Source organism: Gopherus flavomarginatus, chromosome 4, assembly GCF_025201925.1.
Source record: "Gopherus flavomarginatus isolate rGopFla2 chromosome 4, rGopFla2.mat.asm, whole genome shotgun sequence".
NCBI classification, from domain to species: Eukaryota; Metazoa; Chordata; order Testudines; family Testudinidae; genus Gopherus; species Gopherus flavomarginatus.
The window spans coordinates 10,322,897-10,349,037 of record NC_066620.1 but is presented as its reverse complement, the minus strand read 5'-3'; the positions used below and the strand labels follow the sequence as shown (position 1 = coordinate 10,349,037).

At 41.2% G+C, this 26,141-nt stretch overlaps 1 protein-coding gene across 4 annotated transcripts in view; it reads right to left on the bottom strand.

The window, feature by feature from the left end:
* PLCB4 (phospholipase C beta 4) overlaps window positions 1-26,141 on the bottom strand; it is a 205,931-nt gene that overhangs the window by 91,603 nt on the left and 88,187 nt on the right. For all 4 annotated transcript variants that reach the window (XM_050952026.1, XM_050952028.1, XM_050952029.1 and 1 more), the window contains 8 exons: window positions 20,627-20,706; window positions 19,580-19,633; window positions 12,761-12,842; window positions 12,093-12,193; window positions 11,410-11,467; window positions 4,842-4,950; window positions 1,331-1,541; window positions 591-684 (listed from right to left, as the gene is read on the bottom strand). In XM_050952026.1, the coding sequence (XP_050807983.1) occupies window positions 591-684; window positions 1,331-1,541; window positions 4,842-4,950; window positions 11,410-11,467; window positions 12,093-12,193; window positions 12,761-12,842; window positions 19,580-19,633; window positions 20,627-20,706 (789 nt within the window). The remainder of the gene's footprint in view (window positions 1-590; window positions 685-1,330; window positions 1,542-4,841; window positions 4,951-11,409; window positions 11,468-12,092; window positions 12,194-12,760; window positions 12,843-19,579; window positions 19,634-20,626; window positions 20,707-26,141) is intronic.

The following is a 26,141-nucleotide window of genomic DNA, read 5'->3' as shown; positions in this document are numbered from 1 at the left end:
GATTTGCAAATGAAGCAAAGACAGACGGAACAAAGTGTGTCTATTTCATTTCTCCATTTACTCCTACTAACTACCTTGCATGCCATGTTTAAAAAACTCCCTCTTCACCTGCGGAAGGAAGGTGATAGCAACAGCCTCAAGCTCAGTGCTGCTCTGAGACATAGGGATCTGACAGCTGATCTGTCCGAGAGGAGGATTTTGGCTGAAGGGACAACTCCTGCGTTTCGCCTGTCCCTTCCACCAGTAAGGGGGACTTTTGCAGCGGAGTCCATAAAAGTGGCAGGTTTTGGAGAGCCTATGCAGAGGGCCTGAGTGGGCTCCCTGCATGCTTTGATGCAGAGGGGGGTGGGAACAGGTAGTGAGGCAGAGGCAAGCTTTTAAGACTTCAGGACATAGGAACCACCCCATTTGAATCATTCATTCCATTATGATGTAGTGCCAGGCATGCAGTGTTGTGGTGTGGGATTCCTTCTCTCTTCAGAGTTCCCTACTTGTTAGCTAAATTTCCCAGTCTGGGTTTTGAAGAGAGGATTTGGGTTTAAAGTTTGATTTATAAATTTGAAGTTACCAATGATATATATATATTCTACCTTGAAAAGAATATCTGTACACATTGCTTTTCCATGTGTTATTATTGGTTCTTGGTCTTCACCTTTTCCATCCCAACAATCCAGTTCAACACATCTAAAAACCCAATAACAACTATGTCAATTTCCACAATATTTCAATAAATATATAAGCCATTTGACAGATACTCCAAGCAATCGGTCTTGTTCAGGAGCAGAGACTACAATAAATAACATTGCAATTTTAGAAGCAATACAATTCCTCTCACGCTGTAATACACAAACTCTTATTTCAATTTGATTTTATAACTATGGACATATTACATTAAACTGTGTGTGTGTGAGAGTGCAAAATGTCTGAGTGAAAGTATTTTTTTTTTCAGCACTCCTTTATTTACTCTCTCGTTAGCTAATTTGGATATACCATATCTATGCACTGAAAGTAGTTAAACTGGAAGTCATAAACCGATACCCATGTAAATGCAGATTGGCTTAATTGCACAGCACAAATCCCTCTGAACTGCAGAAGTGTGCAGTCTACATCTTCCAACACACCCTTCCCCCAACAATACTACAACTTCCTAAAGGCTACTCTTTCCATATGTTTTTGTACAAAAAGGAATTTTACTTATGATATTTTTCATATGTATCACACTTGTTATATTTACATGGTATCATATAGAATTGCCAAGGTAAATAAAATGAAGTATTTGATTTCCCCCATACAATATTAACTATGAAAGCCATTATCCTGTATTTCCAACCTGCAACCGGCCAAAAGCACTTGTCTGTACATCTCTACAGAAGACTTCCCGCCAAACTGCCTGCCTGTTAGATAGGTATTGTGGGAGGAGCTGATGAAGTAGTGAGCCAAAGAATGGTCCATTTCCTGGTATAATTCCAAACGGTCAAGGAAGACTGGGGCATTTTCATCTGACATCAAATATCTGCAGAATCCATCACTTGATATGAGACCTGGAAGGAAAAAAATAGCTTTATGTTTTTTTTGTATTTATGCAGACAATACAGATTGTTAGCGTTTAAAGGAACACAGACATTGTTACCCAGAAGAGGTGCTGGTATTTTATAACAGCAGATGAAAGAAAATTAACAACAGTAATTTAAGTACAAGACTCTCTCAGTCTTTCAAAGGTTGGAATCCAAAGGTTCTATTAGCATGAGCTTCAAAGTTAATTTGTTTTGGATTTATTTCCAAAACATGGAAGGTTCAAGACTTTTGCTAACCACCCCACTGTTTGAAGTATATAGAGTAGCCTATCTTCCTGACAATGAAAATGACAACATTTTCTGTGTAAACAAAACCATGCAAGAAAATGAAACTTTTTGTGTACAGTAACTTTGGCCACAGTGTCTGTAGTATGTTTTCTTTCACCTCTTTTTGTTTTGTGCTTCAGAAATTGTAAAAGATGAGGGGCCAGATTCTGATTTAAGCCAGATCAGAATCTGCCTGTGATATCTATGTTAAAAATGGCCTCATGCTAAAAAAAATAAAAGGGGGGAGCGGGGGAGGTAGGCAGTTAACTATCTAAACGTTACATTACACAATTTGAATGCAATTTGAAGTTCATGTTTCCTAATGTCAGACATGGAGCTCTGTTATTGGCAAGGGACAGCTCACAGCAGCTCTAATTTTGTTTCACATGACCTTTCTGTTTCAACAGAGAATCCCTAACCCCCCCAGCTTTCACTTGCTCATAACTTTCTGAAAAATTCTCACTTGAGGCTTTGAACTTCCTATTCTTGGTCACAGCCAAATCCCTTCAGCTTGTTTAGAGTTAGGAGAAAATGAAAAAAAATTAAAAATCACACATTCTCATCTTAAGAAATTTAATACCTCCCCACCCCAGTAAGAACTTAAAAACAGCAGAACAAAGTAGCTCCAAGCATGACATGTGATTAGCCTGGAGGAAAAAGTATAAGATAGTGAAAAAAAAATCACTGCTGTGTATAGCTGGTGGATATCTGCTAAGATTTTAGCAAAATAATGAAGCCCTGCCCCAGTGATAACATAATTAAGTGGCTGAGTTGCAGAGTCTCCCCCAGAAGGAGAAAGTGTCTATAACTGATCTCTCACAGAGCTCCTGAGCTTACTGAGCCATCCATGTGCTGTACAGCACATGAGGAAGGGCTGAGTCGTAGTTACTGACCCTTACTAGTTACTGATCCTTACCGTACAGCAGGAGTAGTCAACAGGCGGACCATGGGCCAAATCCAGACCACCAGCTGCTTCTGAATGGAGCCCCAAATCTTTTTATTTACTTATCATTATTGTTGTTATTATTTTAATGATTTTTTCTGGAGTCTGGACCTTGACTACACCTTGACCAAGAAATTTGGACCTTGACAAAAAAATAATTCACTACCCGTGCTGTACGGTGACCAAGGCAGGACTGGTTTCTTACAGCTACAATCAGTGAACAAGGTCTTGCCTCCCACACAGTGCTATTCAGTGCACACATGTGCCTAAGTGCTTTATGGAATAGGGGGTCTTGTAAAGGACTGCAGAGAACAGGCACCACGCAGATAAGCCATTGCCTCCATTGGATATTGGATGGCTACTCATGCATTCCCAGAATACAAGACATTATGGTACTTCCAGGATTGGTGTGGACCTGTCCCTCCCAGCATGACCTCACATGGATGGTGCATGCAAGGTCACACTGGTGGGGGCGGAATGACGTGCTTTTCAAAATGTCATCCCCGTCTGATACTGGACAAAACCTAGTCTGGTTTTGTCTCCACACTGGACTACGGAGCAATCACCCAACAAGAGGACAGTACGGTTTAAAGCCAGATGAATGACCTGCCTATATTCAGGATCCAAAATTTCTGGGGCCAATTCCTCCCCTTCTTCCACTAATTCCATTGGGGTGAAACCTGCATGAACTAACCCCACCAAGGAAAGATCATCATCAGAAAAACCTCATCGATTTTTTGGCAGGAGACAGTCCACATTTACATACATCACAGTACAAATAATAGAGAAAGAAAGAATTAACACAATAGGCTCAAGTTGCTACCATGACTCAATGATTGTTTGAAAGAGTATGAAAGAAGTGTAGACGCTCATGCCGACATCAGCTTCTAGATACAGTTTCTTGTCTGCAAAATACCTATCTTCATAAACTACTGGCTTACTTTAACTCCTGCCCACGCAAAACATGGGTGCATCTCTTTCTGAGCAGGGGCAAATAATGTTCATTATACTTTGTACATTATGGGAAAACACTTGAAATATGCTGGCATCTAGACAGGAGATTCATGACTGCCTTAAACATGTGACCAATATGATTAGATTAAAAAGAAAAGGAAATAATTAGTAAGGGGAGTTTCTGGTACATACGAAGATGAAAACAAAATAAGCTATAGAATTGGAGCCTTCAAAATTCCGATCCATGACTGCGAGAAAACAATGGATCCTCGCATGTCCTATAGATCATTTTTTAAAAAAGAAATACTGTGCTATTGAGAGGAGATATCTCCCATCTGATAGCTAGTGTATAGACTGAAAGTCTTCCCCTTTTTTACTGGACTGCCCTGAGAAGTTATGGAGAGACCATCACCTCCCAGATTCAATTTTAGGAAAACAGCATAAGCAATCTGTTAACAGATAGTGTGATGGAAAGATAGCAGAGTAAACTGGGAGCAACATACACAGGATCAGATCCTTACTCCTCATTCAGCTGCTTTACTCCTGGTAAAAGGACCAGAGTGGTGTCAAGGCCTGTTTCCTGTGCTGCAGGAACCAAGGAAGACAGCCACTGGCTCCTCACAATCCCTTGTGTAGGGAGCATGCCTAAGGCAGGAGGAGCACGTCAGGGGTAGAGATGCAGCTGGTGGTACTGGAGAGATTCTGGGCAAAACTGAGGCTTAGAGCAGACAGAGTAGGATGCTGCAATTTAGACAAGCCCCAGGGGTTATGTTATGCCTTCGGCCTCTGCAGCTCATAGAGAAGATTAGGAGAGCACAAAGGTGCTTAACCCCACAGCTTTGGTAAAAGCTAACATAGCATTTTACTATGTACCTGTGAAAGAAGCCCTACTGTTGGCATAACACTATATACACCAGGGATTAGATCAGTATAACTATGTTGCTCAGGGGTGTGGATTTTTCACCGATGTACGTTTATAGTGTAGACCTGGCCTCAGTCTCATTGGGATAGACTCCCAAGTCACGTAGGTGCTTTTTAAAATTTAAAGTGTCTAAAGAATGTGGTATTAATTTTTGATACACAGATATTCCCACTTTGTTTACCTTTATTCTTCAAATCTTCATCTGGCTCATATGTCTCAATTATCTGCATTGCTCTTTTTGAATCATAGAACGGGAATAAAATTTCATTCAGACGAGGATCTCGTTGATGCTAAGGTTAGAAAATAACATAATTTAGCAGGACTACTTACTGCAAGGCTGTATTCCAAGAACTTTTCATTACTGCAGACGAGAAAGAACGAGCTGGACAATTTTTTTAAACTAGAACTTACAGAATATCCCAATTGTAACTTCAGCGTTATATAAATTTAAATCTAGTTATCTATGAAAACAACAGGCAGTTTGCTCAGGAAAATACTCCAGTGCAATCATTTAACATGTATTATTGCTATTTACTCATTACAATAAAATAACACATGTGGCGTATGTGAGAATAAAATTTTGACAATTAACAGCTGATCCTTTAATAACTTGGTAAATCCTCTTCCTTCTTCAAAAATCTTTTATGTAGGTCATGCAAATTGATGGGCCTGACTGACGGTAACATAATTATCCCTTCATAAAACTTGCGTCTTCATCAATATGGATGACTAAAATAAACATTAAAAAAATAAAAAGTTGCTACAAATCTTCTATGCAAAACCTGCGTTTAGAAATATGTTAACTAATGTCAACTATCTCTGTGAATCGTATAAGTACTGGGGCATTTAACTTTCTGAAAAATCAACTTTAGGATCATAGAGGAAATATGTAAACCATTAAAAAACATCTTCACAGTATCATCCCAAAATGTATAGCAATTAATGATGTAGGGATTTCATAATATTATACACAAACATTGTTTGGACTGTATCGAGGCATTCTAGGTATCAGTGACTTCCAATAAATCTTTAAAGGCCTGATTCATGACACATTCACTTTAGAGTGTGCAATGCGATTTTCACTTTTATTCACACTGGATTAGAGCTGCACACTGTGTGCCTGATTCTCCATTAAAAAGATAATTCAACTGAATAGTGGCATGTAAGCAGATGCAAAAGCAAAACAAATAAACAAATATGACCATTGAAACACTCTTACTCAGGCAGGTGCAGTTTTGAAGCTGTAATTTACATTCATAAATGTAACACAGGCCACTCCCATATTGCTGACCAATAATTTAGGAGTGGACAGTGTGGGATATCTATGACCTAAGGCACTATAAGCATTTGCTGTAATTCCTTACATACATATATTTTGGTAATCTGTTCAATATCAAGCCATGTCCAATCAAAAATAAGCAACCTGATCTCTTCTTTACAACCAACACATTGGCATGTGTAGTTGGTTTATTTTAAGAAATTACAACTAATGCCAATTTAATCATGCAGTTAATGAAGCATCCTTTTATTAATGCTATTGGCAGTCGACAGCATCTGAAGTATAGCAGTTAAATTCACTATACGTTGGCTATCTGGATATCTAAGTAAATCTCAGATGAAATATGAAATGTAAGCAGCTGAATGCAGGACACACCTTGCTAAGCATCTCTCAGGAGAACAATACTATCATGCAACTGTACAGCCGACCACATGTAATCACACGTGACAAGCTTTGCACCATTAGTGAAAATGCATCATTTGAAACAACTGAAAGAAAGAGGAGGGGAGGCCCATATTAAAGAAGAGTGCTCTTCCCCACTTCACTCTTCCACGGATAATCGTAAATAGAACAGAGGTGACACGGGAAGAAAAAACATGGGAAAAGGAAAACAACGCTTCTTAGCAATCACAGCCAAAAAATTATTGCAGTGAACTAACAGTAATATTTTTGTTGTTGTCGTCATGATCACTGCTCATTATCTTTTTTTTTTTTCATTTGGGGAAAACATATGTCTCTAAGTTTAGTTAATTAAAATCAATTCTGGTACTACTTGACAATTTGTGTGATGTCATTAAAAAAAGGAATGTCAAGCAGGATTCCCTGCATAAATGTTTTATGCTAGTGAGTTTGTTGGCACAGGGAATTTATAATGCAAAACAACATAGCTGACCAATATGAAAAGCATAAAGCTCCCAGGACTAATCACACATGTCCAGCAACGCGGTTGTTGCTTGTTCTAGTTACCATATTAGACAGGATCCATACCTTTCTACTAGACGTTCCTTAACAAAAGGAGGGTAAATCATTTCGGGGGAGGAGGCTAGAGGGTGCCTGTTTACTTTGGAAAGAGGAAGAGGGAAGAATCAGATGCTCTCCAAATTTCGCCACCCCGACATTTACCTCCTAGCTAGATAAATATTTGCTGATATGTGAAACAACTCATGATTTGCTAGAAGCCAGTTTCATTATTAGGATTTATGAGGTCCAGCAGAAATAATGGCCTCTTTCCACCAAAAACAGAAAGGGGAAACTTACTAAACAAGAAGGATCCAGTCTCCCATTTCATCTTATTTCTTTGCTCAGCAGAAAGCAGGAGTCCAGGCCAGCTTATACTGAATTACTACTTTTGATAATTACACACATAGGACAAAGCTAAAATCTGTGGCTGCAGATAAATGGCAGGAGGAACTCTCAGTAGCTTTAGGTCAATTTCATTTTTCTATTATTTTTCCTTTTCTTTAGATTTAACTTAAAAAAAAGAACATACGCACAGAAGTGCCTGACAATAACTATACTTATAGACACAATCTACCAGCATTAATAATGATACATAATTAAATTAACTGTCAGCCTGAAGCATTAAACAGTCAAAATGGAGCTAACAATTTACCTAAGCCAACAGACAATAAAAAAATGGGAAAAGTCTCACTCCCAAATCAGACATACCCAGGAACATACCCTCATCCTTCCCTAAAAATCCTATCAAACAAATTGCTTTTGCAACCTACAACATGCCTGGAAGGTCATCAAATTCAGGCTATTTTGGAACAAAGTGGAAAAAAGTTCAGAAGTCCCAGGGCCCTCATTAAGAACGCTCTGCCAGCAGCTACCACTTTTTTATATTGATAATAAACTTTTATTGTTTGCAGTATTGCTATAGCCATGTTTGTCCCAGGACAAGGGAGGGACAAGGAGGTTGAGGTAATATCTTTTATTGAACCAACTTCTGCTGGTGAAAGAGACCAACTTTTGAATTACACAGAGCTCTTCAGTTCTGGGAAAGATACTAAGGGCTTGGCTACACTTGTGAGTTAGAGCACATTAAAGCAGCCCTGCGCACCCTAGCTCACTACCCATCCACAGTGGCAAGGCACACAGAGCTCTCTGACTCCAGGGCTAGAGTGCTCCTGGTACTCCACCTTGGCGACAAGATTAACACTTGGTGCACCTTGGCTGAAACACTCGGGTGTCAATGTGAACAAGGTGTTGCATTACTGCACTCTGATCAGCCTCTGGAAATGTCCCATAATCCCCTTATGTCAAGTGGCCACTCTTGTCATTGTTTTGGAATCACTGCAGGAACGCGGATATGCCCTTTGAAAGCTCCGTTTCTGACAGCTGGTGCTTATCTGCTCTGAGACAAAGCAAACATTACTGTGGAATGCTGCGTGTGAGAGAGAGAGGCGGAGGGGGCAGAGGGTCTGCTGCTGTCTGAACTTGCAAGACAGCATGCTGACATGCTCTCATCCCCCCAAAAACCCACTCTGTCTCCCTTCACATACACACAACACACTCCCTGTCACACTCCACCCTACCCACTTGCATGCTGGGATAACTATCACAATGCACTACTCTCTGGAGCCATTGCAAGAGCTGCTAATGTGGCCACGCCAGTCCACTTGCAGCTGTTAGTGTGGACAGACTGCAGCACTTTCCCTACTGCGCTCTGCGAAGGCTTGTTTAACTCAAAGCGCTCTACATCTGCAAGTGTAGCCATGCCCTCAGTGTCACAGCAAAGTACAAGGTGGAAGAGACTGTTAAGTGCAGGAGTTAATACGTTGCAAAGGACCATTCAGAATGAAGTGGGCCATTAACACCTCTGCACCCACAGAACAAAGGAGAGTTAGGGTACATCTACACACATAGTGCTGCACCCACAGAGTTGTTATTGGGCTATATGATGCACGGGATGACGGACACCACATGTTGTTGTGATAGGCATGTGTATGACTCATGGATTTTAAAAGGTGTGTTGTGAGGTGTCTTGATCATTGTAGCATGGAGAGATGTCTGCAGGTTTTGCATCTGTTGTTCTGGCAGGGTCTGGTGTCACTGAGTTGGTATGTCGTGGTTTGTGCAGAGCTTTGTGTCTGATGATGAGCTTGGTGAGGTTGAGAGGCCTGTCTGAAGGCCAGAAAGTGAGGTTCTAGAAAATGTAAGTGCTGACTCCAGGGTGCTCTGGGGATTGAGGACTCATGGAAAAAAAAATAGTGACTGCTCAGCACCCACAAGACACAGCTGTTCAGCAGTGCCACTTCGGTGGATGGGGGAAGTGCTTGGGTGAGGGTGGAGAACAGCCAGTAATGGGCAGGCAGGGGCCTCAGTGGAGGGGGTGGAGCTGGGGGGAGAAAGAGGCAGAGTGAGGGCATGGCCTTGAGGGAGGAATGGCAATGGAGCAGGCGTGAAGCACCTCCAGGGAAAAATAAAAGCGCCTATGCCGGAAAGATTGCTTTCAGGATGTGGTCCCCATCAAATATGGGTGAAATGAGACAAACACTATATTCTTGAATGAACTCATGCAGAAAAATAATCGAAGACCAAACCACTATATCAACCATGAAACAATCACTCCATATCTGGCCTCACAGCCCTCGTCTTCAAAGGAAACCTGCACAACTCTTTAATGTCTCTTTCAACAATCTGTAACCTTGGTTGTATGACTGCAGAGTTGTTGATAGCCCACTTCATTCTGAGTGGTCCCTTTAAATATGTTGTTAATTCTTACGCTTAACAACCTTGTATTTATCTATGACACTCTGAGTACCTTCCCCAGATCTAAAGAAGAGTTCTGTGAAAGCTTATCTCTTTCAGCAACAGAAGTTGGTCCAGTAAACGGTATTACCTCACCCATCTTGTCTCTCTCAATAAGCTTTTATGTTTTCCAGCTCAAGTGCCTCTGCTGACTATGGACAGACGTCCTCTGTCTTCCTCTTCACATATGGTTCACGGTTGATATGTGAAGGGGGAGAGAGAGGATGTCTTAGGTAAGTAGGTTCTAGGCCACTTAGGACCTTACACATAACGACCAACATATTAAACTCCACTCAGGCTATGACTACACTAGGAAGCCGCTCAAAGTGAAGGGAGAGAGCTCTCCCGTCGACTTAATTAATCCACCCCCAACGAGCAGCGGTAGCTATGTTGGCAGGAGAAACTCTCCCACCGACATAGTGCTGTTGGCACTGGTGCTTAGGTCTGTGTAATTTATGTCACTCAGGGGTGTGGATTATTCACACATCATACCAATCACGGCCTAGTTCCTATAAGCACCTACACATATGCTTAGCTTTGTGACCATGGATTTCAATGAAGCTACTCACAGCAGTCAGATGAAGCACATACGGAGTTGTTTGCAAGGTTGGGGCACACATGGGGCAGCCACTGAAGTGCGGTTTACTCCATGTGCCTAGTCCATTGGACAGTGATAAAACTTAATTTCATCACTAAATTTCTTCTACTTCTTTTAAAAAAAACCCTTTGTGTTTGGTTCACTTTTGGTATTCAATAAGGTATATGCTGCTTTTTGAACATGGAGCAAAAGGGCCCTCTTTTAGATACGCTATTAACTTGACGCATGCTTAAATCTCTGCATAGAGAAATGAGAAAATAGCAATTTGTTGTTTCTGTTTTTTAAGTTTGTACTTGGATAACTCATCAGTTCCCTCAAAGACCCTATAGAAAAGGAATACAATTCTGCAGTCCACTGAGGGAAAAAGTTTAGTGGTATAAAAGCTGGGGAATTAATTGATGTTCACAATACTTCATTTGTTTCAAGTAAATTCTGTCAGATTCACTGAAGTGGTGTGCAGCTCTGTGAATCATACTCCCACTCATCTTAATATGCTTTAGAAACAGTAGAAAATCACACACTTTAATAAAGTACTTTTTCAGATACTAGACTGAGGAAACTGCAGACTCTTGCTAATAAATGTACATTTTAGAAATACAGCTGCCAATATATTTCCTTCTATCCTACATATTTTTAATATTTTCAGAATCACAAACAACTCATTAAAATATCCTTATGATTCATAGATTTGTAATAAACAGAAAAGATTTTTGATAGTGGAGAATCAAACTACTACATATAAAAGCCCACTTCATATTTCTGTTATTCAGATACAGCAATCAGATGCCTAAAAGTAAAATAATTGCTTATAACAAAACACTGAGTATAGCTTAGTTGAAATTACATTGTATATAACAGTATAAAATGTATAAAACATACACAACAATAGCTTCACACCACAGCAAGTAATCAACAGAAGCAATCCGCAAAGCCAACACAGAGAAAGCACAAGAACATATAAGGTTGGAGCTGATTTTTGCACCTGGATATCGCCATAATGAAAAGATCAGCAGATCAAAAGCACAGCAAATGACGGCATGATACATGCAATGAGAAGACTGGAAGAAGCAAGCCACTGCAGACAGACTTGTATGGTAGTTAATGTATGAAAAAGCTTACTTCATTTAGAAAGCTCACTAATTGGTCTACCGTTAAATAATCAGTTTTGTCTCCATTGCTGAAAAGAAATTTATTAGAAAAAGTGAGTTTTCATGTATGATGCTACAGTAGGTATGATTTACATGTTGACATTGTTGATACTTTCTAAACCTTGCAGTTTCCTAACACTGAAGTAGCTGTGTATTCTCAAAATGAACAGAAACGGTTAAGGCAAACAAACAGTCTATGCTTGCTACAGTATAATACCCTTTCTTCTCAGTATGATTTAACAAATGTTAATTTAGCAAACAACATGTAAGTCTTCCATTTGAGAAGGATCTGATTGAACAAACTTCTAGACTTCTTGTTTAATCTAGTTAGTTCACATACTGTGTTAATAACCTAAAGGAGCAGGTTAAAACTGTAGATAGTTAGTAAAGCCAATGCAAAAAAAAAAGTTCCAGGTGCTTCTTTTAACTCATGTAAAAGTTGCTCTAAAATACAGAGTTAACTTTTACATTAATAATTTGGGGGAAAAGGCAAGAAAACGTAGATGTGACTTGGTTTTCAAATACCGTACATGGTATTAGGAGTCAAGGCTGGGACTGCTTTATCATGTTCAGTGTTGTACTGGTTAATACTAGAAATAGACTAATATGATAGTAAAACAACTTAAAATTAGTTTAATATTTAATTTAACTTACATCTTCCTAAAGAGTTCCTCTATGTCCGTACGAGGACATATCTTTTGGGTTAGTTCATAAAATTTCTCATAAGTAAAAGCGGGAGGCTCAATTTCATCATTCTGAAAAAAACAACAAAAAACATAAATGTTGATTTAGCAAAAGCCAGTTTATTTATTCTATCAGTATGTCTGAGTATTAGAAAAGTATTAGTAACCTGTGCCTAGTGCACATGACTTTATTTATATTTTCTGAGAAAAGCTCTCAATTTTTTCCTTATACCAAATCTGTTTAGTGCACTAATAGTCTGACTACATGGTAACATTAAGTCTGTGAATGATAAAATTAATAATAATAACAATAATATGTAAAAAAGTAAATACAGAACAAGGACATAGTCTTTATTTTGCCTGTTGAAGTTAAAAAAAATATCATTCAAGGTATCATGTGAACGTTTGAATATAAATATTCAACACACTGGGACATCAGAAAAAAGCCCTAACTTTGGTACCATTTAGCATAAGCCTCATTAGTAAATATTCCTGTTTAACTGAAGTGATGACAAAGCCGTTTGAGAACATAAGACATTGTTTTTTCACAGGACACAAATGACTTAAAACATAACGATACAATCTGATCGATTCTGTGACTTCTTAATATAAAAAATGTTATTTTAAATTGGTAAATACCTTTCCACTGGGAAGACCTAGTTCCTTAAGTGCCTGAAAGATCACCTTTTCTGTTTTACCTGATGCGAAGGTTCTGGTAATACTAAGAAACAGGAGAAAAAAAAAAAGTTAGTCACTTTTTAAATAATCAGTTTTAGTCTCTTACTCCTTTTCTCCTCCAGCATTTCCCCATTTTTTTCAAACGATTTATGCAAGTACCTCTAGAGACAGTCGTGCACCAAGCACAGTTGTAATAATGCTGTAAGCTTCCACGGAGCAGAACTACTAAAAGATTTAGCAAAACAGTGATCTGCCCAAAGAGCTAAGAGGTTTGGTCAGGAAGAGTTGTGCAACACGTTATTCTGCTGGCAGTTTTCAACAGGATACATATACAACTTATTGTGTCAAAAAAAAGCAGCAGGATCTACAAACAAGGTAAATATTAGCGAACTCAACTCTAGGCTTTGCTGCTTCCTCTGTGTTCACAGTGGTGACTCCCACCCTTCTGCACGATTAATCTGTCCATTTTAAGGCAGCCATCCCACAGGGAAATCCTGATCCATTCCCATTCCTCTGCTTCCTTTCACCTCTGTTTTGAAGCTATTTCTCCTCATGAGTTCATAGACTATCAGGATTGGAAGGGACCTCGGGAGGTCATCTAGTCCAATCCCCTGCTCAAAGCAGGATCAATCCCCAAACAGATTTTTGCCCCAGATCCCTAAATGGCCCCCTCAAGGACTGAACTCCAAACCCTGGGTTTAGCAGGCCAATACTCAAACCACTGAGCTATCAAGAGAAACTCGCTAAATTCTGATTCCTCATATTTTCCACTGAGGCCATCTTCCACACACAGAATTTTGTTACTCTTTCCTTGATGTTCCTTCTTCCCTTGAAAGGCTCTCTAATCCACTTCAACCAAGGTTATTTCTTCCTCCAGACAGACCACATACAACCATTTTTGCTTCCTTCCCACTGCCATTGAGACTCAAACTCCTGGACCAATTTGGTTTCTTTGTATAAAAGATGGATTTATTTCACCATCCACTAGATTAAGAGCCTCATTTTTACCTGGAACAAAATATATCCAAGTCTATGGTGTCTGATGTGACTATTGTGAAAACTTCTGTTTTATTTCTGTTTCCACCAGAGATGAGCTTCAGAAAAGTCAGATCACAACCAGCCTCCCCCATCTCTAAAGGGCTGAGCCAAAATCATGGGCCAGCTACTCCCCAGCTTTGGTGTCCAGATCTGAAGACAAATACTGTGGCTCAGGGCCACGTCCATAATCCTAACATGAACATTACATCAGGAAAGACTTCACAACAGCAATCCGACTAAAATATGCTGCCTTCTATATCACCAAGTGAATTTTCCGAGACTTCTTATTAATATCACAGACACTAAGTAAATACACAAAATGAAAGAAGCGAAATACACTGTTGCCATTCTTGTATATTCCCATAGCAATCAAGAATTGTTTTGTTCTCCAAAACACTTAAAACCACTTGTGTAAATATTTTCCCACCAATAAAATGAAGATCATCAAGCCAAAGATATAAATGATAAATTAATATTTTTGGCCAAGATTTTTCTAAAACAGGTGCTTAAAAAGTTAGATTCCTGCATCCATATTTAGGGACTTATATAAGTAGCCCAATTTTCAAAGTTGTTGAGTAGCCAGTAACTCTCATCGAAACAGGGGCCGGAGTGCCTAAAGTTAGACTCCTACTTTTAAAAAAATATCAGATGTTATCTAACCCTTTCTAACTTTTAGTGACATTTCACTCTACGATGTGCAGGATTGCTATCTGCAAGATTTATCATCTAACTCTAGCCCAATAAAAATTCAACATCTACTCCACTAAAGTGCCCAGTAACTGACGTTTTGTATCAAACATCTGTTAACATTAGGATAAACAATTAATCAAAAACGGTGAGCCAAAATTCCATAGCTCTATTTTAGATGCCAAATTATCTGTTATTTCATCAAAGAAGACAGCAAACATGATAGTAATTATTTCTGAGTGCAGCAGCCTAGAAAAAGATCACATGAATCACAAATCCAGCATGACAATTTCATTTAGCAGAAAATATTGTACATAAAACTACTGCTTCCAGTCAAAAGAGACTTGATCATAGGAAATTTGCATTCTTCTTTCCTATGCCTAGAAACAGAATTGGATTAATGCTGAAGCAGGAAAGATTACTACATGACATCCTACAAGAGTTTCATTGTCAAGTGTCAACGTACTTTTCATCATTCTTTTTTTTTTTTTTAAATGTGTACTGGAAACAGGATTCAAGATTAGTAGTAGTTCATTCCACTACAATTGTTCCAGATGGGTGAAATGGCTCAGATGCAAAAAGAACTAGAACAAACCTTCACCCCCACAAAATAATCAAAACACAGAATGTTCAAAACAGTTTTTGTTTTAGGGCTTGTCTATACTACCGCACGGGGTCCATCTAAGGCTACGTCTTCACTACCCGCCATATCGGCAGGTAGCAATCCATTTCTCGGAGATCGATATATCGCGTCTCATCTAGACGCGATATATCGATCCCCAAACATGCTCCTGTCGACTCTGGAACTCCACCGGAGCGAGCGGCGGTAGCGGAGCCGACAGGGGGAGCCGCGGACGTTGATCCCGCGCCGTGAGGACAGTAGGTAATTCGATCTAATTACTTCGACTTCAGCTACATTATTCATGTAGCTGAAGTTGCGTATCTTAGATCGATCCCCTCTCCTAGTGTAGACCAGCCCCAAGATACAAGATATGCAACTTCAGCTACATGAATAGCGTAGCTGAAGTCGCCATACTTAGATCTACTTACCCCGGTGTCTTCATTGCGGTAAGTCAACGGTTGATGCTCTCCCATCAACTCCGCTTGTGCTTCTTGTTCTGGTGAAGTACCAGAATCAACTAGAGAGCACTCAGCGGTCAATTTATCCTGTCTATACTAGACATGCTAAATCAACCCCCGCTGGATCAATCGCTGCAGACAAGAGCTTAGGATACATACCGACAGTGGCAGTGTGGGATCTACTGATAAATGCTTACTTTTTATAATGACCATTGCATTTTCGACCAGGCTATACCAAACTTCATGAAAGACACACACTTCTTGCAAGCTTTGCATATGAATTTCCAGATTAAAACTGCCCAGATGCATTTAATAAAGCAAGTAAACATTGAACGCCTCTGAGATTTGCCCGCCACCAATTGTTATGCGTGCTCCCTCCCCAACCTACTGATGGAAACACAGGCTATGCTTATAGCCCAAAAAGACTTTGTTAAAATCCAAAAAAATCTCACAAAGGAATAGAGATTGTGTTACCCTGCACCTTGCGTAGTCAATTACACCAAGGGAAAGTCAGGGAAAACTGTTATGAGTTGGTAGCATTTATGCCAGTTTGCACTGTTGTAAATGACTGCACAAGGTGCAGGACTAGGAGGAATTGGGTCTACAGAGTTCCACTTTCCCAAAGCTTGGCATTCACCCAGGCCTTTTGCTGGCTGTAGTGGGGGCTGTGTTAAAGTTCAAAGAAGCAAGAAGATTTCTCATTTCCCAGAGAAGACTTTTCCCTCAGGCTTTCCTTAGGCTTCAATGTCAAAATGAAATCAAACTGACAGACAGTTTATTTTCCTGTCTCACGTTCCTAGTTCCCACCAGCTCTGATGTGGAGACTTGCCCTCCTGAGGGAATGAAAATCCCATACGTATCCCCACAGCTGCCGAGTCTTGTGCAACTCTAGTTCACATCTTTTGTCCTCTGGGTGACCCTGAGCAGTCGGACAGGTGTGGGAGAGGATGGAAGCTGATCCCTCTTACCCACAGATGTGGGATGGAGGAGGCAGGGCTGACTAGGTAGCCTGGAGAAGTCAGCCAGTATAAACACACATGAGGAAAGCAGGGTGTAGCCTATGCAGGACGGAGTCTAAGGGGTTGTTTAGGAAAAGCAGGGAGTGCCTGAGGAAGCCGGGGGGCGGGGGAGGAGTTATCAGGAGAGAGGAGAGCCTGAAGCGCTCGGGAGATGCTGGGATGAGGCAAAGCCTGGAGATGTGAGAGGGACTTCTGGGGGCAGAGAAAGGACTGGAGTCTCATAGTTGCTGGGGGCAGTGTGAACTCTGGACTCATTACCTCCCTGGCCTGCCTCCTTTCATCTGCTGTCATCATCTATGTCCTATTCCCCTCAAGCCTGGCCCCCACCTTGTGCCCTGTGCTTGTCCCCCTTTTCTACCCCCACTCCCTTTCTGACCTGCCCTATGCCAAAAGTCCCTTGGGCAGCAGAGAGCCTCCTACCTCTCCAGGCTGTCTGAGGACCACTGAGGGAGCACTGAGACAAAGGAGAGACAGTTTCCTCCCTGTCCTCATTGCTGTCATGTCACATCATAGCAGCCCCCAGGCCTTTACTCAGCCCCTCCAGTTGGAGGAAAACCTTGATCAGCCCCACCCAGCAGGACTGTAGGAATCCGCAAAGAGGCTGCTCAATGCGTGACACCTGACAGACCAATATCTTGCTCTACGCCCTCTATGCCTTACTGGAACCCAGCATTACATTTCCAACAAGCCTCAGGGGCTATAATCTCCATTGGGACCTCGGTGCCGAGGGAGGAGGGAACATACATGTACCCTACACTTCAAAGATCTGGTCTCAGGTGTGAGACCGGGTCAACAGCATGGGTTTTCCTTTCCTTTAACCTTAAACTGCTTCCCTGACACCCCTTCCTTTCGCCCAGTGGCCGTCTCTCATATTCTCCTAAGGAAGGTATGGAAAAGAGAGAGTGCTTGCACCAGAGGCTTCCCTAATGAGCCCTGAAAAAGGGCTGCCACACCCTATCAAAGGCACCAAGATGAGTGGCCTGATTTTCAGAGGTGTGGAGCAGCTTCAGTTCCTGTTGAAGCTATTGGATTAAAAGTTATAGTGTTCAAAAGTAGTTCAATGAAACTACACATTCTGCTCATCCAAGAAGTCTGGCATTTCACAGGATGACACTAAATTCATTACCATATATATTTCTCGGAGAGGTCCAGCACTATACTCCTTAGCTTTGAAGGATGAGAATCTGAGCAACAAGCAGTTTCCCTCTTTATAGCACGAAAAAGGATTAGATCTGTGTTAAGCTGCCAAATGATTTGGTGGATTTATGGAAACTAAATAAATCCCTTCAAGAGATCACTGCTGGCTGAAATCCACATAGTATTCCTGAGTACGAATGTCTGGTTTGGAACTACTACATTAGCAGTACAGTACGTGTGAAATCCATGCACTGTATCTTCAGATCTGTTTAGCAGTCTACAATAAATAGGGTGTGGCACATTAATTATTCCATCAAAAGGCTGGATTTATTTTTATACCTGAATTGGCTTTCGTTTGAACAAATGCCAGGAGACTACACTAGACTTCAATTCACTACGACTAAAAACACTTTGAACATGAGCCCTTTTGGAGATCTGGTTGCCTCAGCATGGAAATTGTGTAGATCTAAGGTAACAAATGACGTCAAATTGAACAGCTTTTAAGGAGAGCCATTTATACGTACTGACCAGAACGACTGCTTCATTTAAACCAGCTATTTGAGATCCATGGATCTGACAGGAATATTTAAGTCATTAGAGTGACTGGACTGGACTGGACTGGACTGTCTTTAGTGGATTTGCACACAGAAGGGGATGGATTAAGCCTCTTCAGTATTGTTCTCCCATCCCCATTATTCTGCAGATACCCTGTCCATGGCGGCACTATTTAGAAAGTGCCCCAGGGAGGTTTGGTGCAAGACCGAGGGACCGGCAGGGGACTGGCCATGTGAAAGTTGATATATTGATAAACTGAAGCAGCATTCACTCCTTCAAAGTGCCCTCCAGAGCTGTGTTTATGGTTTGACCCATGCTGCCCCAAGAGAGACAGGGACAATGTAGCAGGCTGTATGGTGCTTTGCTGCTTGTCAGCTCCACAAGTCTCCAATTCCCACTCTCTTGAAAAGATGCCTGGCAGGCAACTCCATGAGGGGAATCTCACCAAGTTTTCCGGCTCCTCTTGTCCCTCCCACCATGGGTAATGCTGTGGAAGTGGGCAATATGGCCCAGTATTAGCAAGAGTGGTGACTTTCTGTGTGGGAAGGAGAGAAGGCAAACTGATAGGATTTTGAGCAGGTATGTGTAAGAGAAATGCAGTAAAACTAGACAGTAAGGGAAAGCGACATCAGATGTCTCAGCCAGACAACAACAGCTTACAGAGAAATATATTGTTTTGTTCCATAATTGCCTTTTTAATCTTTGGCAATAAGTAAGCCAAGACCTTCTTGAGTTGTATACTGCATGGCATAAATATTGTCCCAAAAGTTCCTGTGAACACAGGAATAATTCTGGCAAAGCAGCCTCTTTTAGTTTTGCAGTGAATTGTATTTCCGAATGTACCTGCTATTCTGTTTGCAATGGTCTGAAACATCTGTATGCTGCTATTGACAAAGCCTTTACAACCTGCCTTCTAACTACTGAAAAACTCATCCCTGAACATTTAGCGTTAGTGCCTATAAGCTGCTAGATGCCCTTAGCTCCAAGCGGAGAGTTGAAAGTTCTTAACACTTCGCAGGATTGGGTTCTTAATAAGAAAAAAAAATCACTGATTTCATTAGGAGGAGTTTTTCCTGTTTAAAAAGAAGGAATAGAGCAAAAATGACAATGTCTTAGTTCCTATCTTGTTGTTTATGCATATATTACAATTATACAATATTATATAAATATAATCAATATGCATATTAGTATCACAAAATATGATTTGATACACATTACACAAAATGTATTTGGTAGGTTCCTATGCTCCTCCAATTGCGCTTACCTCCTAACGGGAATTTTCCCATTTGTGTTTGTCAGAAATGCCAGCTTCATCCAGCTGAAATGTAGAAAGAAATAATTTTTTTAAAATCGTATTTATCTATTTTAGTAAAAACAGGGTTCCAGATATTTCTATTCAAGTTACTGGCACTTGCCATCTTTGTGAAATGAACACAAAAAACAATAGCAGTTCTAATCTTCGACTCATTAATGACCTTTTTGAAACTCAAAAAGACAATAAGTCATATCCTATCAGCCAGCCAGAGACAGCCTGACCTTTCCGCAGGCATGCATTGTAAAGGAAGCAGTGCAGAGCCCTCTGCCCGCCACAGGCTCTGCAGTGCCCAGACAGAACTGCAGTCCTGCCTTCGGGGAGTATAGGGGCTGCTTCCTTGGAATTCATAGCACTGGGCAGGCAGGAGACAAGTACCATAGCACCACTACCCTGCACGGTGGCCTGAAAACGGGACAGGAAGTATGCTGAACCCGATAAAGGGTGAGAGAAAGCAGAGGGTGTGCTGGGAAGCTCCAGGAGGCGTTCTGTCTCCTTCCTTAGCGCTCCCTGTGGAGCAGGGCAGTTCTACAATGCAGAGCTGTGCTCCAGAGGCAAAATTCATCCCAGAATAATTAGAAAATCAGTATATCCCTTGACAGACAACCTCTCCCTTGCTACATGCATGCAACTTCCAAAAACAGTATCGCCCATGGGGGTGATGTGTATGTATCAAGGGAAGAACAGATAAGACAATAATTAAAATCACACATCTCCATAGATTAAATGTACGCTTGTAAACCTCCTTACACTCTCCCAGGCAGACACCAAGCTAGGGACTTGGGAATGCTGATGTTTACAATGAAACACCAAACACAAATGCTGTTACCACCGTGTATCTCATGGGAGGTTGAAGTTTGAGGGAATTTTTCCTGTAGACTGTTTTGACAATTTCATTGGTTGAGCCAAAAAAAGAAAGGACAATTAAGACAGTTCATATAGGAAAATATGTGGCCAAAAAAACACACAGGTGGAAAAACAGGGAGGGAAGCGCCTTACTGTTTCCTGAGGCATGTCATTGGACTGACGTTGTTAGCTCTAAAGTTATGGATGATGGATCCAAGTCCTTCTCCCCATTGCTGAAAGACAAGAAAACACCACAGGCACTCAGCTATGGAAAACAAAAAGGGGAAAAGCAGGCCAACGTAGTCACTGGGCATGCCTGTCTCAGAGGAAAAGCTTTTCTCCTTTTCATGCAAATATACAAAATGTAGAGAGCCTGACTTATAAAACTCTCTCCCAACACCCCCTTGAAAAAGAGAGCCAGCATCCAAACTGCATATTACACATTAATATTTTATTCTTCAATAAACAAAGTCATGCCAGTTCCCATTTTTTCCCCAGCTACATAAATGCTGCATCCGTACTGCCATTAAAACAGCTTACTGCCAGCAAAGGAAAGCTGCCCACTGATTGATTTATTAAGCTCTCTATTTATAGACTGTATAAATATAAATCTCTTTCAGCTGCTGTTGGCAATATTAGCTATTCCTAAGCAACATTATACAATATGTGATGACATATTTAACTGGGTTCTATTTTAGAACAGAAACGAAGCAAAATATTAATAATCTATAGCAGACCACAGGGAGGCACAGCACGTGTGTTATGTGACTAACCAAATCTAGCTGCCTGTTACATATTCCATAATGCTTTCTTTCCAGTTTTCATCCTTAAAAAGTAAAACATTCCACTGACCATTAGGATATCTTTCAGCAAACAGCAGTATTACAGTCCTTACATAATTTCTTTATAAGGATCTATTCTTCACTGTTGTTCAGACTTTGCTGATTTGTACTGAACACATTTGAGGATTAGGGCCTAAAATTAAAACCAGTGGGAGTTGGCAATGGGAAATTTGGGTAAACAAGGACTATAAGATCAGTCCCCAAAACAGCAGAAATCTGATGACATGACAGGCCAAATTCTATCTCAGTTATGCCCATATAATGCTGGGACTATTGCACAGACCAGTGGTTCTCAACCTGTTTACTACTGTGGGACACATTTGCAGCTCTCTGTGTGTTATGTGGGCCGCTTCCACACTATATATATATTGGCATCAGTGTAACTGAAATGGGTTTGCTCCACTGTTCATTCTCAACAGAATGAATAGAAAGCCTCTCATTAAATGCCAGATTCTGTACATGGAGCTTGAACTGACCACGTGTGTGTCAAAATCTATCCTAGAAACATTTTATAAACAGAAGTATCTTTTTACAGATACGTATAGCACTCATTCATGAAAAGTATATGAGGGAATATTGAAGGCTTGAGCAAACTATATACAATAAATCTGACCTGTAGCCTTAAGTGGCAAAAATAACACTAAAAATGCCTATCTTTAACACAAATAGCTGCTTTAAACACACACAGAAATTACACAGTAGTTGTGTAATTGCATAACGCATGAAAACAGAGCACTGCCTCCATTTAAAGGTATCATGTTGTGTTCTCAAAAACAAATTACAAAGCTTTGCTGAAAATGTGGTTCTCTCATCTTCATATGTGGTTCTCTCACCTTCTTTTTGCCGTGTGAATAAGACCACTTAGGAAAACCACCTCCCAAAGTTTTACTAAATACATCCATACTGTAGTCTATCAGGTATAGCTCAGGTTCTCTTTCACTGTGGTTTTTAAGCACTATTTTACGTGGTATCTCTTTTTAAAAAAGGTTTTTAAAGACATCCTAATGGAAATGGGTTTGAGCATTGGCCTGCTAAACCCAGGGTTGAGAGTTCAATCCTTGAGGGGCCATTTAGGGATCTGGGGCAAAAATCTGCCTGGGGACTAGTCCTGCTTTGAGCAGGGGGTGGGACTGGATGACCTCTGAGGTCCCTTCCAACCCTGATATTCTACGATTCTATGAAATGAAATGTTACCAGTGCATGAACACTGCAGTATCAATATCTGTCTCAATGTGAGCTGAATTTGTCTGATGTTCTTTAAAAGCTCTTCAATCTTCTGACTTTCAATAAGAAGTTAACTTTAAAAGCCACAGTGTGCAAAAATAACTACAGGGCAGCTAAACTAAATAAAATGCAGGCCGTATAAATGTACAGTCTTTTTTAAAAAAAAAAACAACAGGTTTTCTGCTACAACACGCCACCAGATGTCAGTAGCAGTATCGTGTACAATGCTGTCGATGCTAACATATGATTAAGAAATAAAGATACATGCACGTCAACTTGGATTTTCAGGCAACTATATGAAAGCACCAAGCTCTTGTTCTTAGCATTCTCTTATATTCATCAGGACTGACTGCTCAAAGGCACCACCACTGGGAAAACCCAAGCCATGAATCACTATCCAACACTTTCTTGGTGAAAAGATTAAGTCCTACTTAGGAGGGACTCCCAAACAGCCCTTCCCCAACAGATAAACTGAGCCTGAGGCTGCTCTATTTTATGCCAACATAAGTGGATGAAATCAAAGCCAATAACTGATATATCATAGGGGCATCCCAGCCACATCATGTTATGCTGGCACAGGGCAAAGGAGCAGCATAAGAGCTCCTATGCCAGCACAGAATCACCCTTCCATTGGGGTGATGCTTCCTGGGCTGCTTATGCCCGTTTTTGTGCCAGACTTCCACCAGCTGTGCTCCACAAAGCAGCTGTACCATCTGCCCCTTGTGTTCCATTTGGGGCTAGGTAGTACTACACAGGGGTTATGTGGTCTGCTTTACTCAAAGGCTACCAGCTTGCCCCAAATCACTTGGGCACGGGAGAGTCAAAAAAAGGACTGTGTACAAATTGCACTGGAGCTATAGGGCACTGGATGAAGAATTGAGCTACCAGTAGGTTTAGGCATATGCTCCAAGGTGTCTGTACCTGTGCATGAAATGTCACATTCTCCATCACGCAGTCAAGGATCAAACCCTGATGAGCCAGAAATCTTATGCAAAAAACCTAATTTTTAAGATTATACTGTCAAAGAAAAAAGAAAAAAAGTCTGAATATACAGTACTGTGAAAATGTTAACCTGCCAATATATAGCTTTTCACTCATCAACCCATTCCCAGATTAAATGGAAAACTGACTAGCTAATGTGTTCTCTGTAAAAGGGGAAAAAGGAGGAGTTTATACCTTTCCTACAACCTAATTAGTATCCTAAGGGCTCGTCTACACTTAAAAACACTGCAGTGGCCCAGCTGTGCCACTGTAGCTCTTCAGTGCAGATGTTGCCTACCCTGGCAGGAGGGGTTCTCCCATCGGCATAGGGAACCCACTTCCCCAAGAGGCAGTAGCTATGTCAACAGGAGCATTTTTCTGTCGACCTAGTGGTGTCTACACCGAGGGTTAAATTGACTTAACTGCAACACTCTGGGGTGTAGATTTTTCATACCACGAGTGATAGTTTATACCCACCTAATTTCCTTGAGTAGACCAGGCCTAAAATGGACACACGGATCTGGGAACAACCCCTCTTCCTTGCTATCAGGACACTATCAATTTGACTTGTTCTAAATCAGCTTCAGGAAGGTGAAACAACAGCAAACACTCTTCAAAGACAATCAAATCTGTTGCCTGGTGTTCAGCATCACCAAGCCACTAGGTATTGAAAGGATTACAAAGGCCACTGAAAAAACAATCAAATTCTGAATTCAAGTAAAAAAAAAAACACCAGGATAAATCCTGAATGACACAAAGTGTTATTCTGGATTTATACCAGTGTAACCAGGAGAGGAATCTGGCCCTTGGCATCTCACCTTAGAGAAGCAATGACCATGAAATTAAATGGAAAAAATGAAGCACTGGGCACAGAAACTACAGGATGAAGAGCTGAATGCACAACTAAGTACATGGAATGTGGAGAAAGATAACTTAACTAGCTCTGTTAAACAAAGAGGCAGCTTTGCTGAATGCCTCTAAGTGGAAAAAATAAAGAAACGTTGATTGAAGAAGCCTATCTTCCAACATTTGCTGAATAATTCAATCAAATCCTTTAGAGCTACTCAGTGACCTTGCTTTGTCTTGGTTTCCTCAATGAAACACAGGCCAGCAGTGGGAGAGTGTACAGACTGCTTGATCTCTCAGCTCTTTATTATCCAAGGACTTACATTTAACAGGATGAGATGCAAACTAGGGTCATTGAGAGTGACTAAAAACTGCTGTAACCTACAGAAAATGCTGTTCAGTGCAACATCACCCATGGTTTAGTTATAGATGAGACCTGCATTACCCGCATCAAGCAAGGAGATTCCACCTTCGCTGTATCCATGTAGTCTCACCAGTGAGGTACTTGGTCCCACATGAACACCAGACTAAGAAACTGGGATGACGGAGTGGTTTTCTGCATCTAATATTAGCCCGAGGGGGTGCCTAGTGCCAAAGACTGATTTGTTAGAGTCCAGGACATGAAAATTTGTGGATACTATCTCAATCAACACTTCTAAGTGGGTCCACTACCCATCCCTCCCACACAGCCTTGCCATCCACAACCCACACAACAAATCCATCAGCATTTCCATATCCAATCCATTCGTTCCCTTCTGCCCCACTACCAACACACTCACAACCCTAGTACATCCCCTCTGCTTCTCCACCCATGCACACACAAAGTGGTGTGGAAAGGGGTCAGATCCTGTGCTGCTGCTTCCAGACGTGGTCAGTGACTCCTCTCCCCAGAAGCAGCAGCAACTGAGAGCACAAGGAGAGGCACCCCTGCCCCAGAGCTTCAGCAGGGGCCGGGTGGAGTCTCAGCAGAGGAGCTGCTACCTGCTTCATTGGTCCTTCAGTGCTGGATCCTCACGTGTAGTGCTGACACCCCTGGCCTGAGTGTGTAATGTGGACTCCCTTGGTGGGCCACTGGCAATAAGGACAGAACCTGGAACTGCTGAGCTAAATGCACAAGCTTCTACTGTCTGAACTAAAAGACTGTTAGCTAAAAGGCTGTGCAGACTCATGAACCTCTATGTAATCCAGCCACTAGAGGGGAACAGAGCCACACTGAGGAAGCACAGTTACATATGCATCTGTGAAAGCCCTGGGACTGAGATAATTGTAGTAATTTTGGTGGTGTACTGCCTAGGCAGCAGAGTTACAGATTAAGCTCTTGTTTAGGGCTAGAGTCACCAAGATTATAGTCCAGTGTGATTTATATGCCTCACTGATTTCAGGACCTCCACAGCAACTATGGGTCTATCCTTAGGAAGGGAAAAGAGGTTAGTTTGACAAACTACAGAGGCCATCTTCTGGATCTCATCTTTGACTTGGCCCTGTTTCACTTGCATGCAGTCAGCAAGTGATAGACCCGTTAGGGGGTTCAGAATCCTTCGAGAGAACATACTGTTCCGCCACCAAGCATTCTGTTAGTAGTCTAGCAGGGAACCAGAACATTTTATCCTCAACCATTGATACAGTGGACACTAGATCTCCTCTTCCTCAATTCAGATGTCCGGTCAGTCTCACAGGGCACGTCTGTACAATGCAGATTATCATACCTGTGACACACGAAGAAGCAATAGAAAGGAGACTAGACTAGGGATTGTGTAAAATTCATCCCATATCTG